Consider the following 15,785-nt stretch of genomic DNA (forward strand, 5'->3'; position numbering starts at 1 on the left):
ACACATCCTGACCCCAGAGCGGGCTGGGGGGGGGGGGGGGGGGCGGGCAGCATGGCCTTGAAGGGAGAGCGGGGAGGGTGAGGGTCCCATACTGGGAGACACCCACCCACCCCAGCATGGCAGTGCCCCCCACCCCAGCACCGCTGCAGCTCCTGTGCCCTGTCCCTGGGGAAGGGGGGGCGGGGGACACGCTGAGGTGCCCCTGCCTTGGGGTGGGGGGGTCCCCCAGACCCGGGGGGGGGCTCATGGCCCTCCTTTCCTGGGGGGCGCTGGTTTGGGAGGGTGTCAGCGGGTCTCCCTCTTGGGGGAGTGTCTCAGGGCCCCCCCCCCCCACGGACTACATCTCCCAGCATGCCGCGGGGCGGTGCTTAGAGCCACGCCCCCCAACCTGTCTCCACCCCCTTTCCCCGGGAGGTCGGACTACGTTTCCCGTGGTGCCCCGCGGCAGGGAAAGGGGGGGCGGAGCGAGAAGGGGCGGGGCGGGGCGGGGCGGGGCGGGGGGGGCGCCGCTCCCCCTTTGTTGGTGTCGGCGGGGCCGAGCGGCGGCGGGGCCGGCCCGGTATGGGCGACCAGGTGGGGCCGGGCCGGGGGCGAGGGAGGGAGGGGAGAGGGATGGAGGGATGGAAATGGAGGGATGGAGGGATGGAGGGAGAGGGGAGGGAGGAAGGAAAGAGGGAGGGGGGAGGGATGGAGAGGGAGGGAGGGAGGAAGAAGGGATGGAGGGAGGAAGAAGGGAGGGAGGGAGGAGGAACAGAGGGATGGATGAAGAGGGGTTGGAGGGGATGAAGGTGTGGAGGAAGGAGGGAGGGAGGTGTGGAGGAAGGAGGGATGCGGGGGTTAAGGATGGCAGGGGAGGGGAAGGGGTGCTGGGGGGAAGGAGGGGTGCAGGGGGGAAGGAGGGGTGCAGGGGGGGCGCAGGGCTGTCCCCCCTCCCTCTGCTCACACACACACACACACACACACTTGCCAAGTCATCCCGCTCCCGCCATGCCAGCAGAGCCCCGGCCCAGCGGCGCCTGGCACGCCTGGGCCCAGTGGGGACTGGGAGATGAAGTGGGGGGGGACTGGGGGAGAGGTGGGGGCCAGGGGGTGCTGACTGCAGGCCGGGGGGGGCCGGGCAGGAGGCTCTGCGGAAGATCATCACCACCCTGGCCGTGAAAAATGAGGAGATCCAGAACTTCATCTACTCCCTCAAGCAGATGATGCAGAATGTGGAGGTACCGGGGGACACCCCCACACACACACCCTCCCCCTGGGGACCCCCATCCTCACCCCGGCCCACCGGGGTCCAGCACCCTGGTGGGGTGGCACCCGCTGACGACCCCTGGCGTTGCGACCAGGCCAACTCGTCGCGGGCGCAGGAGGACCTGGAGGGCGAGTTCCAGTCGTTGTACGCGCTGCTGGACGAGCTGAAGGACGAGATGCTGATGAAGATCAAGCAGGACCGTGCCAGCCGCACCTACGAGCTCCAGGTGAGCACCCACCCTGCGTGCCCCCTCCACCCACCCACCCACCGGCACCCTCGCCCACCGCTGCCCCTCTTTCCTCCCCACCCCAGGCCCAGCTGGCGGCGTGTGCCAAGGCGCTGGAGAGCTCGGAGGAGCTGCTGGAGGCGGCCAACCAGGCCCTGGGGACGGCCAACCATCATGACTTCCCCCAGGTTCGTCCCCACCAGCACGGGGGGGTGTCCCCATCCAGCTGCCCCCCACGCTGGCGTTGTTCTGACCCCCCCACTACCACCTTGCCAGCCGGTCGATGCCACCCCAGGGCTGCGCTAACCCCAGACGGGCACCCTCCTTTCTTTCTGCGCTGGGCACCGGGGCAACGCTGGGTTGGCTGTGCCCACTGCGGGGCTGGGTGGGAGCATGGACACCCCCCCCCCCCCCCCAAGGTGATCCCTGACCTGGCCAGAGCTGCCCGGTGCCCCCTTTTCTCCCAAGACAAAGGGGCACCATGGCAGGGACACAGGGGACACCGGCAGGCATATGGGTTGCTGTGCCATGGGGGTGCTGGGGTACGGCAGCGGGGATGCTGTGCCGTTGGGGTACCGCAGCGGGGATGCGGGGATGCTGTGCTGCTGGGGTACCGCAGCGGGGACGCGGGGATACTCTGCTGGCACCGGAGCAGGGGTCCGGGCACGCTGCACCGCGCTGGCTCCTGGCACTGCTGTCTCATCTGCTTTTTTTTTTCCCTCCTCTTTTCCTCTGCGCTCGCAAGGCTGCCAAACAGATCAAGGATAGGTACGGCACCCTCGTGCCCCCCCCAGCCCCACTAACCCCCACCCTCCTCCTAGCCAGGGCCCCTGTGGGTGCTGGGGTGGCTCTGCCCACTCTCCCCGTGGCCACGCAGGGCAGGGGGTGAGCAGTCAGGGCTGGGTGGGTGTCTGGCTCCCTGCCCCACTGACCCTCGTCCCCACGTCTCCCACGCAGCGTGACGATGGCACCCGCCTTCCGCCTCTCGCTCAAGGCCAAGGTGAGCGACAACATGAGCCACTTGATGGTGGATTTTGCCCAGGAACGCCGCCTGCTCCAGGCCCTCGCCTTCCTGCCAGGTATTGCCCGTGGGCAGCGGGCGATGGGGACACGGGGGGACAGGGCAGGGCGGGTGGGTTTCTGCCGGTGCAAGGGAAGGGCAGTACTGGGGGCACGGAGGGCTGTGCCGGCCTGGCGAGGGGACAGCAGAAGGATAGGGGTCCAGGGTTTAAGGGGTCTGCTGGGTGCCAGGGGATGGGATGAGGAGCTGGGGGGGGTGCCAGGCCTGGGGAACCCTGTGGTACCCCCTTCCAGAGGGGTGAGAATGTGCCAGGGATGGAGGGATGAGGGGGTTTGGATGCTGTGCCTAGGGGTGCAGCAGGTACCATGCCTGGGGTCTCTGAGGTACCAAGCCCATGGGACCTATGGGTGCCCCGGGGGTCCCTGGGGGTGCTGGGGACACCCTGGCTAGCAGCAGGGCTGCAGCGGGGGGGGACACTGGCACGGCTGCTCCTGCGGGCAGTGCCCAGCACCCCCGAGATCGACCTGGCGGAGTCGCTGGTGGCCGATAACTGTGTGACGCTGGCCTGGAGGATGCCCGATGAGGACAGTAAGATTGACCACTACGTGCTGGAGTACCGCAGGACCAACTTCGACGGGCCACCCCGCGCCAAGGAGGACCAGCCCTGGATGGTGGTCGAGGGCATCAAGGGCACCGAGTACACCCTCACCGGTGAGGGCACGGGGGCAAAACCAACCGCAAATGTGCCGGCCTGGGAGCGGGCACTGCGGGTGGCAGGGGTCTGGGGCTGTCCGTGGGGGCTGGGTGGCAGTGCCAGGCTTTGTAGGGGACATGGGGGTTGCAGTGCCCCCCCCCCATGCCCTGCTTTGTGACCCTGCTGTGCCCGCAGGACTGAAGTTTGACATGAAGTACATGAATTTTCGGGTACGGGCATGTAACAAGGCTGTGGCAGGCGAGTTCTCCGAGCCGGTCACTTTGGAAACGAGAGGTGGGTACCAGGGGGATGGCAGGGCACCCGTCACCCCCCTGTGCCACCCCATGCTGCCCCTTCCCAAGTGTGCCAGGGTTCTGCGACACGACCCCCTTGGTGCCAGGCGAGGTGGCGGGGGGACACGTGCTGACGGTGGCTGTCTCCAGCGTTCATGTTTCGGCTGGACGCCAGCACGTGCCACCAGAACCTGCGGGTGGAGGAACTCAGCGTGGAGTGGGATGCCACGGGCGGCAAGGTGCAAGACGTCAAGGCGCGCGAGAAGGACGGCAAGGGCAGGACGGCTTCGCCCGCCAACTCGCCTGCCAGGTAACATCACCCCCCTCTCCTTGTCACCCCAGCGTTGCCCCCCTTTCCCCGGGTAATGGCAACCCACCCCTCCTTGCCGGCGTCCGTCTGTCCTAGGGTGGTGCAGTCGCCCAAGAGGATGCCCTCGGGGCGTGGGGGCAGAGATCGCTTCACCGCTGAGTCCTACACGGTTCTGGGTGAGAGCTGGGGGCACCCAGTGGGTGCTGGTGGGAACCCTGCAGGGGTGCAGGAAAGGATGGGGGCACAGAGGGTGATGTAGGTGGGCATGGGGTACCCAGAGGGACCTGGCAGGGCTGGGGACAGGACGGGGCACCCCACGGTTGCACCAGGCAGAGCCGTGCCCCGTGCCCACAGGTGACACGCTGATCGATGGCGACGACCACTACTGGGAGGTGCGGTACGACCGGGACAGCAAAGCTTTCGGCGTGGGGGTGGCATATCGCAGCCTGGGCAAATTCGACCAGCTGGGCAAGACCTCGGCCTCCTGGTGCCTCCACCTCAACAACTGGCTGCAGGTCAGCTTCAGCGCCAAGCATGCCAACAAGGCCAAGGTGCTGGACGTGCCCGTGCCTGACTGCATCGGTGTCTACTGCAACTTCCACGAAGGTGGGTGCGGGATGGGGTGGGGATGGGGCGGTGTTGGGGGTGGGCGCAGGGACTGCCACCACCAAGGGCACCACCACCACCACAGGCACCAACATGTCCGCTATGGACATTGCCACTGCTATGGGGCACCAGCATGTCCGCCACGGGCACCAACGCGTCCACCATGGCCACCACCACGTCCACCATGGGCATTGCCACCACTATGGGTCACCAGCATGTCCACCATGGGCACCACCACCACCATGGGCACCAACATGTCCACCATGGGCATTGCCACCACTATGGCACACCAGCATGTCCACCATGGGCACCGTGTCCACCGTGGGCACCACCACGGGCACCACCATGTCCACCATGGGCATTGCCACCACTATGGGTCACCAGCACGTCCACCACGGGCACCACCATGTCCACTATGGGCATTGGCACCACCACAAGCACCAACACGTCCGCTATGGACATTGCCACCATTATGGGACACCAGCATGTCCAGCATGGGCACCGTGTCCACCGTGGGCACCACCACGGGCACCACCATGTCCACCATGGGCATTGCCACCACTATGGGTCACCAGCACGTCCACCACGGGCACCACCATGTCCACTATGGGCATTGGCACCACCACAAGCACCAACACGTCCGCTATGGACATTGCCACCATTATGGGACACCAGCATGTCCAGCATGGGCATTACCACCACCATGGGCACTGTGCTGGGAGTCTGCAAGTTCTGTGCCCACCCCTGTGCCCGCAGGGTTCCTGTCCTTCTACAACGCCAGGACCAAGCAGCTGCTTCACACCTTCAAGGCCAAGTTCACGCAGCCGGTGCTGCCCGCCTTCACGGTAAGGGGCAGGCAGGGCTGGGCAGCTCCTCCGGGGCTGCTGGCGGTGGGGTTCAGCCCCCCCCCAGCCCCGTGCCAGCCCTCCCCCCCAGCCCAACCCCGCTCCTTTGCCCGCAGGTCTGGTGCGGCAGCTTCCACGTCTCCTCGGGCTTGCAGGTGCCCAGCGCGGTGAAATGCCTCCAGAAACGCAACAGCACGGCCAGCAGCTCCAATGCCAGCCTGCCCTAGAGCCGTGCCCCCCCCTCCGCGGGCACCCCCCAGGCAAGAGCACTGAATGTACCCCTACACCCTCCTCAACCCCCCCCCCCCCCAGTACGCTGGACGGGCAGGGCTGTGCCAGCCCCCAGAGCGAGGGTGCACCAGCACCCACAGCCCCGCCAGTCGAACCTCCCACCCTGCCCCCCCCCCAACTCTGTGCCACCCCCTCCGCATCGCTGGCACCGGGCTGGGCACATCGAGAGCTGCTTCTGGCCTGAAGAATAAATTGGGATGTAGGTGTGACACAGCTGTGGCTGGGGCACAGGGCGCCGGGTGGCACCAGCCCAAGGTGGAGAAGGGGTTTTTTTGGGGGGGGACGGGACGGGACAGGGACAACACAGGTCCCAGTGCCACCCCCATGGTGCAAGGAGCTGGGACAGGGATGAGTGGGGCAGTGTCTTTATTGGGGATGGTGCCTGGGGTGATGCTCCCCAAATATATGGGTTGGGGGTCTGTTGCTGCCCCCACCCAAGCTGTGCTGCCTGCACACCCCCCCCCCCAGTGCCACCCCAGTCCTGAGCGGGTGCCCGGGCCAGGGGGGACTAGGGACAGCTTTGCCCGGGGAAGGGGGGGGCACTGCTGTCCCAGCTGGTTCCTGGCACAAAGTGGGGGACAGCCGGGCTGCCCCCCCCTCCACGCTGGCACCCATCGGTCCCCGGTGAGAGCTCGGCGCAGCTGCAGCTTCTTGGCAAGCTCCTCTGCCATGCCTGTGCCATGGGGGGGGGGGGGGGGGAGTGGGTGTGACTGCCTGGCAGAGGACCCAGGCATCTGGCCCCCCTCCCTTCGGGCCCCCCCACCAGTCAGTGACCCCAGAGGAACCACTCCACTCCACCACTCGTCCCCATTGCCCCCCAGAGCTGGTGGCAGGACCCAGATGTCCAGATCCTGGCACCCCCCCCCCCATGCTCCCCCCACCTCTCCCAGCAGTGGGACCCAGGCATCTGGGCCCCCCCCTCACCGTGGTTGTGGGGCAGCTGCAGGGCTTGGTGGGGGGCAGGATGGGGTGCTGAGCTCTGGGGGTCTCGCTCACCTATGGTGAAGGACAGGGGTCAGCGTGGGAGTGCCCCCTCCCTGCCTCAGTTTCCCCAAGCCCAACTGGTTTCGCCCTGCTCGTTCATGTAGGTCTGCTCCCCTGGGATGGCCCCAAATAGGGGGGCGTCCTCCAGCCCCCCCCCCCCCCCGGGGGCTGCAGCACAGGGTGGTGGGGGCTTAGGGATGGCTTCAGTGTCCTGAGGCCACAGGGCTGGGGTGTGGGGGTGGCTGGGGGGGGTGTCCTCACACCCCCCCTGGGTGTCCTCCCTGTTCTCGCCATCCCTTTGCACGAACTCTGAAGCGGAGTGACGTCACGGACCCTCTGCCTACCCCTGACACCCCCAAACCCCCCCAAACGTCCAGTACCAGCCTGTGACACCCCAGCAGCTCTGCCCCCCCCAACACCATATTGAAGCACCCCAAGACTGATACAACTCTCCAGCAATCCTCCAAGCACCGCAAAGACACCCCCCCCCCCCGGGTGCCCTCCACCACTCCAGCCACCCATAACTGCTCCCACCACCCCCAACGCCGGCCTGCAAGACCCCCCCAGACCCCGCTGAGCCCCCCCCAGCCCCCCCATGCCCACCGAGCCGTGGGCTGTACTGCCGGTGCAGGGGCTGCAGGCTGCCCTTGCTGCTCTCCACGAAATACTGCACCGCTTCGGCCAGCGAGGAGCAGCGATGCTGGGGGGGGACGACAGATGTGGTGTCACTTGGGGACCCCCAATGGGTGTGTGTCCCCTGTAGTCCCCCATTCCCTGCCCACCACTCTTGGGCCCTGGGGGGGGGTGTCCCAGCCCTTTGGGGGTGTCTTAGGGGTACCAGTCCTTTGGGTCCCAGCCCTTTGGGGGTCCCTGTCCTATTGGGATCCCAGGCCCTGGGGTCCCAGCCCCTTAGGGGTCCCAGTTCCTTAGGGAACCTAGCCTTGGGGGGTCCCAGCCCTTTGGGGTGTCCCAGTCTCTTAGGGATCCCAGTCCCTTGGGTCCCAGTTCCCTAGGGGACCTAGCCTTGGGGGATCCAGATGCTTGGGTGTCCCAGCCCTTAGGGGATCCCAGTTCCCAGGGATCCTAGCCTTGGGGGGGATCCCAGTCCCTTGGGTCCCAGCCCTTTGGGGTGTCCCAGCCCTTAGGGGATCCCTGTCCCTTGGGGATCCCAGTTCCCAGGGATCCTATCCTTGGGGGGGGAGGGGTCCCAGTCCCTTGGGTCCCAGCCCTTTGTGGTGTCCCAGTCTCTTAGGGGTCCCAGTCCCTTGGGTCCCAGTCCCTTGGGGATCCCAGCCCCTTGGTTCCAGCCTTGGCTATTCCAGTTCCCAGGGCTCCTTGCCTTGGGGGGGGGGTGGTGGGGGGGGTGGTGTGTCACAGCTCCTTGGGGGTCCCAGGCCCTGGGGTACCCAGCCTTGGGGCTGTCAGACCCCATGGGTGTCAGTCCTTGGGGGTCCCAGGCCCTGGGGTACCCAGTCTTGGGGCTGTCAGACCCCAAGGGTGCCAGTCCCTTGGGGGTCCCAGGCCCTAAGTGTCCTATTCACTGGGGGTCCCAGCCCCTTGAATCCCAGTCCGAGGGTCTCAGCCCTTGCAGGGCCCATCCCAGGGGCTCAGGTGGGTGCCCGGAGTGGGGTGGGGTGGGGTGGGGGGTGTCATCCCTGTCCCCAGGGCCAGCCCAGCTCTGTCCCACGTCACTCACCGGCGCGTCCACGTCGATGACGTAGCCCCGGTCCACGCGGTTCACCTTGTAGTGCTTCACCTGCACCGTGCTGCCGTGGGGGGCTGCATCAGTGGGGGCTGCCACCCCTCGTGGGGGGGACACCCCTCGCATAGGGACCCCACACCCCACGGGGACCCTCGCCCTGGGGGGACACCCCTTGCCACGAGGACCCTCACCCTGGGTGGGACACCCCTCGCATGGGGACCTGCGCCGTGATGCCACCCATGCCCGTCTCCCACCCGAGCCCCCCACTCACCCGTTCACCTCCTGGTGCGTGGTGACGGAGACACCCCGGCCGTACCCCCCCCCCCCCCGGGGGCGCAGCACCACGTTCCCCCCCCATCCACGCTCCGCTCCAGCAGCCGCTCGGCCTCTGGACGAGTCACCTCAAAAAAGCAGCTGGGCACCCTGGGGACAGCCCTGTCCTGTCACCACCCCCACCTTGTGCCCCCCGCCGAAGGCTCCGTGTCCCCCTAAGCCTGCCCCCTGCACCCCATAATCCGATCCCTCTGCTTCTGAATCCCTCGTACCCCCAAATCTGGCCCCCAGTCCCCCCACTCCCCAAATCCTGTCCCCTCTGTCCCCCCAAATCCAGCCCACAGTGCCCCCCAGTCCCCCCAGTCCCCAAATCCTGTCCCCTCTGTCCCCCCAAATCCAGCACCCAGTGGCCCCACTCCCCAAATCCTGTCCCCTCTGTCCCCCCAAATCCAGCCCACAGTGCCCCCCAGTCCCCCCACTCCCCAAATCCTGTCCCCTCTGTCCCCCCAAATCCAGCACCCAGTGCCCCCACTCCCCAAATCCTGTCCTGTGCCCCCAAATCCAGCACCCAGTGCCCCCATGTCCCCCCACTCCCCAAATCCTGTCCCCCCTGTCCCCTGAAATCCAGCACCCAGTGCCCCCATGTGCCCCCACTCCCCAAATCCTGTCCCCTCTGTGCCCCCAAATCCAGCACCCAGTGCCCCCACTCCCCAAATCCTGTCCTGTCCCCCCAAATCCAGCACCCAGTGCCCCCACTCCCCAAATCCTGTCCCCTCTGTCCCCCCAAATCCAGCCCACAGTGCCCCCCAGTCCCCCCACTCCCCAAATCCTGTCCCCCCAAATCCAGCCCCCAGTGCCCCCCAATCCCCCCACTCCCCAAATCCTGTCCCCCCAAATCCAGCCCCCAGTGCCCCCCAATCCCCCCACTCCCCAAATCCTGTCCCCCCAAATCCAGCCCCCAGTGCCCCCCAGTCCCCCCACTCCCCAAATCCTGTCCCCCCAAATCCAGCCCCCAGTGCCCCCCAATCCCCCCACTCCCCAAATCCTGTCCCCCCAAATCCAGCCCCCAGTGCCCCCACTCCCCAAATCCTGTCCCCTCTGTCCCCCCAAATCCACCCCCCCAGTCCTTGCCTGTTGTGCCCCCCCCCCCACGTCCCCAGCCCCCTCTGTCCCCCAACACCCCCCCAAGGACACTGGGTCCCCCCCAGACCCCCTCTCTGCCCCGCCTGGTGCCCTCTACATCCCTCATCTACCCTCTGCCCCCAGCCCCCCCCCCCCCCCGGGTACCCCCAATCCCCCCCGGGTGCCCTCAGTGTGCCCCCCCCCCCCCCCCTCCATGGGGTGCCCCTCACCTTCATTGTCACCTCCTGTCCCCTCAGCCTGAGGACGAGCCCCCCACCCTCGGCTCCACGGCCACCAGCTCACCCAGGTCCAGCATCTCCAGGGGCTGGGGGCATCCGCGTGTGGCCCCCCCGTTGGCCGCCACCACGGACACGAGTGCGTCAGGTCTCAGCCCTGGGTGGGTCCCAGCCTGGGGTGCCCCCCCCCCCCCCCAAGTGTCACCCAAAAGTCCCAGGGGTCCCACATTGGGGGTCCCACCCTGGGGGAGCCCACCCTGAGGGGGGTCATGGCCCAGGCGTGTTTCAGGGGTCCCAATAGTGGGGTCCCACCCTGGGGGTCCCAGTCTGGGGGAACCCACCCAGTCCCACCCAAAGGTTTCATGTCCTGGGGGTCCCACCCTGGGGTGGGGGGTCCTGGTCCAGGGGTGTCTCTGGGGTCCCAGTTTGGAGGGGGGGTCCCAATCCCAGGGTCCCAGCCCCAGGGGGGTCCCAGACATGGGGGGGTCCCATCCGGGGGTGCCCACCCAATGGGTGTCTCCAGCCTCGGGGGGGGTCCCACGGCAGGGGGGGGGGCTGTGTCCCAAACTGGGGGAAATCTCAAGGGTCCCAGCCCGGGACAGCCCACCCGGGGGTCCCGGTCCCGAGTGGGGAGGCCCCCCCGCCCCCATACCTCGCAGTCCCGGGGTCCCCCCGTAGAAGGCGAGCGGGAGCCCCCGCAGCCCGGCCCAGACCCTCCGGGAGCGGGACGGGACTCGGCTCCGCCACCGGGAACCGGCCCCGGGCGGCGGAGGCGACTGGGGGGGGTGGGGTGTCGGTCCCCGGGGGGGTCGGTGGGTACCGGGGCTCGGTCCCGGGTCCCACCTGGTCCCGCGGCCCCCGTTTCTCCACGAAGCCCTCGTAGCTGTGCCGGGACCGGGACCGGGACCGGGACCGGGACCGGGACCGGGACCGGGACCGGGATCGGTCCGGCCGGGGTGGTGGCACCGGCTGGGCCATCCGCTGCAGGAACCGCAGGTACCGCCGGACCGGACCGGACCGGACCACGGCCACCGGACGGGGGGGGGGGGGGTGGGTCAGAGCCCCGGTTGGGGTCTCTGTCCCCGTGTCCCCCCGTCCCCCGGTGCCGGTGTTTGTGTGTCGTCCCCCCCCCCCCCCCCCGCACACACCCACCCCCCGGGGGAGGGGGGGGGGGCGGAGCGCGCGGGGCCGCCCCATCACGTGGCGCCGCCGCACGCACCGGGGGAGGCGGGGAGCGGCGGGGAGCGGCGGGAGCGGAGCAATGGCAGGTACACCGGCGGGCGCGCGCCGCTCGCTCGCACACGCGCGCCCCGGCCCCGGACACGCACGCCCCGGCTCGGGGGCACGCGCCCACGCGCGCTTCCTCCCCCCCCCCCCCCCTTCCGCCCCCGCCCAGCTCGCGCGCGCACACACACACTGGGGGGGGGGGGGGGGAGCGCGCACCCACGAGCGCGCACCCACGCATGCACCTGCGCGCGCGCGCGCACACACACACACACACACACCCCCACCCCGTGCACGCACGTGTGTACCTGCGCATGCTCACGCACACGCAAGTGCACGGACACGCGGGACCCTCGGTGCGCGCCTGCAACACGGGCGGGCAACCCCGCCGTGGGGACAGCCCGGGTCACGCGTGGGGCCGTGCTCGTTCTCCCCCCCACACCACCCCCCAGCACCCCTCTGGGTTCCGACCAGGCTCTGGGGACCTGCTGGGCCAGGACAGCCGTGTCCCCTCGTCCCCGTGTCCCCGTGTCCCCTCATCCCCTCGTCCCCGTGTCCCCTCGTCCCCGTGTCCCCATGTCCCCTCATTCCCATGTCCTCGTGTCCCCTCGTCCCTGTATCCCCCAGCCGTGTCCCCGTGTCCCCATATCCCCTCATTCCCATGTCCCCTCATCCCCTCGTCCCCATGTCCCCTCGTCCCCATGTCCCCGTGTCCCTGTGTCCCCTCATTCCCATGTCCCCGTGTCCCCTCGTCCTCGTGTCCCCGTGTCCCTGTGTCCCCTCATTCCCATGTCCTCGTGTCCCCTCGTCCCTGTATCCCCCAGCCGTGTCCCCGTGTCCCCATATCCCCTCATTCCCATGTCCCCTCATCCCCTCGTCCCCATGTCCCCTCGTCCCCATGTCCCCGTGTCCCCGTGTCCCCTCATTCCCATGTCCCCATGTCCCCTCGTCCCCATGTCCCCGTGTCCCCGTGTCCCCTCATTCCCATGTCCCCGTGTCCCCTCGTCCCCGTGTCCCTGTGTCCCCTCATTCCCATGTCCCCGTGTCCCTTCGTCCCCATGTCCCCTTGTCCCTGTGTCCCTGTGTCCCCTCATTCCCATGTCCCCGTGTCCCCTAGCTGTGTCCCCTCGTCCCCGTGTCTCCCAGCCGTGTCCCCTCATCCCCACATCCCTGTGTCCCTGTGTCCCCGTGTCCCCTACTCTGTCCCTGTCTCCTCACACCCCTGCATCTCCCCCAAGTGTCCCCCATCCCCCTGTCCCCGAGTCCTCCTGTCCCTCCGTCCGTCCCCGTCCGTGTCCTCGTGTCCCCTCTTCCTGTGTCCCTGCGTGTCCCCACGTCCCCATGCCCGCATCTTCCTGTCCCCATGTCCCTGTGCGTCCCTGTCCCAGTATCCCCATCCACAAGGGTGGTGGTGAGGAGGGGGGGGACGGGACGGGGACGGACACCCACGGGTGCTGCGGACCCCACGTGGCGTGTCCCATCCCGCAGCGCTGGCGGCCGCCTCCCCCGGCGGGGACGAGTGCCTGGAGGAGGACGAGGACGAGCTGGAGCCGGGACTGGACGAAGCGGAGGCCGAGCCGGAGACCGGGAGCGGGACAAAGGCGGCGGGGGGCACCCGGGGGGCCGTGCTCACCCGCCGCGGCATCACCCTCCGCGTCCTTCTCCGCGACGGGCTCCTCGAGCCGGCCCGCGGCGTCCTCTCCATCTACTACCTGGTGAGTCCGGCCGGCGTGGGGACGCGGGACGAGGACAAGGGACCGGGAATGGGGAGACTTGGAGGGGGACCGCTGGGTACCTCCCCGATTCACCCCTTAACTCCTCAGGGCAAAAAATTCGTGGGGGACCTGGGGGCGGATGGGACCATCACCTGGCAGGAGACGGGACAGGTCTTCAACTCGCCCAGCGCCTGGGCCACCCACTGCAAGCGCCTGGTGAACCCCGCCAAGAAGTCGGGGTGCGGGTGGGCGTCCGTCCGCTACAAGGGCCAGAAGCTGGACCAGTACAAAGCCGCTTGGCTGCGAAAGCACCAGCCCAACGCGCCGCCCGCCGAGGAGGTGGGTTGGGACCCCCTCCCCGCCCCCCAAGCCCAAATCTGGGACCCCGCAGCATGGGTGGTGGGATGGGTGCCAGCCTTGTGCTGCCCGCAGAGTTTGGCCAGCGAGGGTGAGGAGGAGGAGATGCCTGAGGATGAAGAAGAGGAGGCGACGAGGGAGGGTCGGGCGCCCGTGCCGGAGCCGACGGCTACCAAAAAACCAGAGGAGAGGAGCAAGAAGCAGCAGTGCAAGAACCTGGCAGAGCCGGCGGGGACGGGTAGGGTGGCATTTGGGGGGGCGGGGGGGGTCCCAAGGGACCCTGGACAGCCCGGCAGCGGTGACGGGGGCGTTGTGCTTCGCAGATCACGGCCCCCCGGGGAAAAGGCTGGAGAGCAAACCCCGGGTGCCCGTCCGCTACTGCACCCTGGGCACCCGCGACTCGGCCAGGTAGGGTATAACGGGACCTGGGTCCCATGGGTGCCACCGGCGGCTCCATGGGTGCCGGAGGGGCCGGGGGCGGTTGTGGTAGCGGGGCTGCGGCTTTTCCAGGAACCCCCAGACCCTGGTGGAGGTGACGTCCTTCGCCGCCATCAACAAGTTCCAGCCCTTCAACGTGGCCATTTCCAGCAACGTCCTCCTGCTCCTGGTGCGTCCCCTCCCGGGGGTGGGGTGGGGGACACAGGTTGGGACATTTCTGATGGCGCTGGGGACAGCTGCGGGGAGAGGGGGGTGTCCCTGGTGTCGTTTTGGGGCCAAATGGTTGATTTTAACTTTTTCCTTTAGGATTTCCACAGCCACCTGACGCGGAGCGAAGTGGTGGGCTACCTGGGTGGGCGGTGGGACACCAATACACAGTGTAGGTAGCAGGGTGGGTGGGTGGGTGGGTGGCGCTGGTGGGGAGGGGATGGGCAGACACTCACCCACCCGTGTGTTTGTCCCCCCCCCAGTGCTGACGGTGCTGCGAGCCTTCCCATGCCGGACCCGCCTGGGTGATGCCGAGGCTGCCGGTGCCGTGGAAGAGGAGGTAAACCACCCCCAGGGATGGGGTGGGATGAGGGGGGGTCCTGGGGGTCCCGGAGGACCCGGACCCACGGTTTCTGCCTGTCCCAGATCTGCCAGAGCTTGTTCTTGCGGGGGCTGTCGCTGGTGGGTTGGTACCACAGCCACCCCTTCGGCCCCGCGCTGCCCTCCCTGCACGACATCGACGCGCAGATGGATTATCAGCTCAAGCTCCAGGGTAGCGGCAACGGCTTCCAGCCCTGCCTGGCCCTCATCTGCGGTAAGCACCCGCTCCCCGCGGTCCCGGGGGTGCGGGGGGCTACTGTCACCCCCCCACCCGTGTCAGCCCTGTTTCTCTCCCTTCCCCACCCAGGACCCTACTATCACGGTAACCCCGGCGTGGAGTCCAAAATCGCGCCCTTCTGGGTGATGCCGCCACCGGAGGTAAGCGGTCACCGGCCTCATGGGGGGGTTATTTGGGATGGGGGTGGCCCCAGTGCTGTGGAGTGACCCCCCCGCCGTGCTCCCCCATCCTCCAGCAACGGCCCAACGACTACGGCATCCCCATGGACGTGGAGGTGGCCTACATCCAGGACGGCTTCCTCACCAACGATGTCCTGCAGGAGATGGTGAGCGTGGGGTGGGGGCCCCAAAAACCCCGTCCACCCCAGCAAGGACGACTCCCCGACCCCACCGGGGGCTGGCTGGGCCTCCGCCACCCATCCTCGTCCTGCCGTCGGTCCCAGTGACGGTGACAATCTCTTCTCCATCCCCACCGTGCCGTTGAGGTCTCAGTGCCACAGGGGTGGGGGGCCACGTGCCTGACCCCGGGGCAGCCCCGGTGCCTGCAGCCCCTCTCTCCCCCCACCCCAGACGCTGCTGGTGGAGTTTTATAAGGGAGCCCCCGACCTGGTGAAGTTTCAGGAGCTGTGGAGTCAGGATCAGACGTACCTGGACAAGCTGAAGGTGAGGAGAGGGCTTCCTCCGCTAAGCTGGGTGGGGAGGGGGCATTAGCCAGGGCATCAGCTCCCACCACCTCACCGTTTTAATTAACTGGCCTGCGTCCCCGTCTCAGGGCTCCCTGGCCTCCCGCACCCCCAAAGACCAGAGCTTCACCCACATCCTGGAGCAGATCTACAGCCTCCTCAAGCTGAGCAGCTGAGGGGCCGGGAGCCCCCCCTTCGACTCAGACCAGGTGCCTTCCCAGCAGCCAGGGCTCAGCTCAGCAGCCCCCCCCAAGCCCAAGGGGGCTCATCCAGACCCGGCGCGGGGCAGCGCTGCGGGGACACCGCATCGCCTGCTGCTCCAGGGAGCTCATCCGAGGGGTCCCGGGACCCCGCCGGCTCCTGCCCTGCTCCGGAGCGGCCACCCGGGTGTCCCGTGGTTGTGCCGGTCCCAGGGCAGCGGTGGAGGGGAGGGTGGTGGTGGTGGTGGGAGTCTCGGCTGTAAGTTGTTTGTGGAAGTGGTAGTTGATTAAAGAGGAGTTCCTGAGAGGCGGCCAGCATTCGGCTCTGCTGGCTTGGGGACATCTTGCCGGCGCTGCGGTGAGGGACGGTGCCGGTGGCCTCGTGGGCTGCAGTCGCCATCCTGCTGCCTGGATTTGGGGGCTGAACCGGGGGGCTGTTCATCTGGGGCTGCTCCTCCATCCCGCCGTGGACCCCCTCGGAGCCCAGTCTCGCA

The 15,785-nt window shown here is 68.3% G+C and overlaps 3 protein-coding genes across 7 annotated transcripts; 2 read left to right on the forward strand and 1 right to left on the reverse strand.

Moving 5' to 3' along the window:
• Positions 1-503: 503 nt before the first annotated feature.
• FSD1 (fibronectin type III and SPRY domain containing 1) lies at positions 504-9,961 on the forward strand. 3 transcript variants are annotated; one of them, XM_049808526.1, is made up of 14 exons: positions 504-573; positions 1,122-1,217; positions 1,341-1,472; positions 1,559-1,660; positions 2,218-2,240; positions 2,430-2,551; positions 2,995-3,204; positions 3,383-3,481; positions 3,631-3,790; positions 3,887-3,966; positions 4,145-4,396; positions 5,153-5,241; positions 5,358-5,501; positions 9,871-9,961. In XM_049808526.1, exons 1-13 carry the CDS (start codon positions 562-564, stop codon positions 5,466-5,468), a joined length of 1,488 nt encoding a protein of 495 aa, XP_049664483.1. In that variant the 5' UTR covers positions 504-561; the 3' UTR covers positions 5,469-5,501; positions 9,871-9,961. The 3 variants fall into 3 exon arrangements, with proteins under 3 accessions (XP_049664483.1, XP_049664482.1, XP_049664484.1); XM_049808525.1 differs by lacking the exon at positions 9,871-9,961 and having other exon boundaries at positions 5,358-5,732; XM_049808527.1 differs by lacking the exons at positions 2,218-2,240; positions 9,871-9,961 and having other exon boundaries at positions 3,065-3,204; positions 5,358-5,733.
• LOC126041948 (uncharacterized) lies at positions 5,523-8,513 on the reverse strand. The gene is made up of 5 exons (XM_049808382.1): positions 8,490-8,513; positions 8,213-8,282; positions 7,120-7,216; positions 6,457-6,528; positions 5,523-6,205 (listed from the first exon to the last, which is right to left on the reverse strand). The coding sequence occupies exon 5, from the start codon at positions 6,201-6,203 to the stop codon at positions 5,523-5,525; it is 681 nt and encodes a 226-aa protein (XP_049664339.1). The 5' UTR covers positions 6,204-6,205; positions 6,457-6,528; positions 7,120-7,216; positions 8,213-8,282; positions 8,490-8,513.
• Positions 9,962-10,046: 85 nt separating the features above from the next.
• Positions 10,047-15,769, forward strand: MPND (MPN domain containing). 3 transcript variants are annotated; one of them, XM_049808522.1, is made up of 13 exons: positions 10,049-10,845; positions 12,562-12,788; positions 12,897-13,127; positions 13,221-13,383; positions 13,469-13,553; positions 13,656-13,752; positions 13,890-13,962; positions 14,054-14,130; positions 14,217-14,385; positions 14,479-14,549; positions 14,645-14,734; positions 14,979-15,071; positions 15,181-15,767. In XM_049808522.1, the coding sequence occupies exons 1-13, from the start codon at positions 10,119-10,121 to the stop codon at positions 15,265-15,267; spliced, it is 2,190 nt and encodes a 729-aa protein (XP_049664479.1). In that variant the 5' UTR covers positions 10,049-10,118; the 3' UTR covers positions 15,268-15,767. The 3 variants fall into 3 exon arrangements, with proteins under 3 accessions (XP_049664478.1, XP_049664479.1, XP_049664481.1); XM_049808521.1 differs by having other exon boundaries at positions 10,047-10,845; positions 12,897-13,383; positions 15,181-15,769; XM_049808524.1 differs by lacking the exon at positions 10,049-10,845 and adding an exon at positions 11,062-11,117 and having other exon boundaries at positions 12,897-13,383; positions 15,181-15,766.
• Positions 15,770-15,785: the final 16 nt, after the last annotated feature.

This window comes from Accipiter gentilis, chromosome 8 (assembly GCF_929443795.1).
Source record: "Accipiter gentilis chromosome 8, bAccGen1.1, whole genome shotgun sequence".
In the NCBI taxonomy this organism is placed as follows: domain Eukaryota; kingdom Metazoa; phylum Chordata; class Aves; order Accipitriformes; family Accipitridae; genus Astur; species Astur gentilis.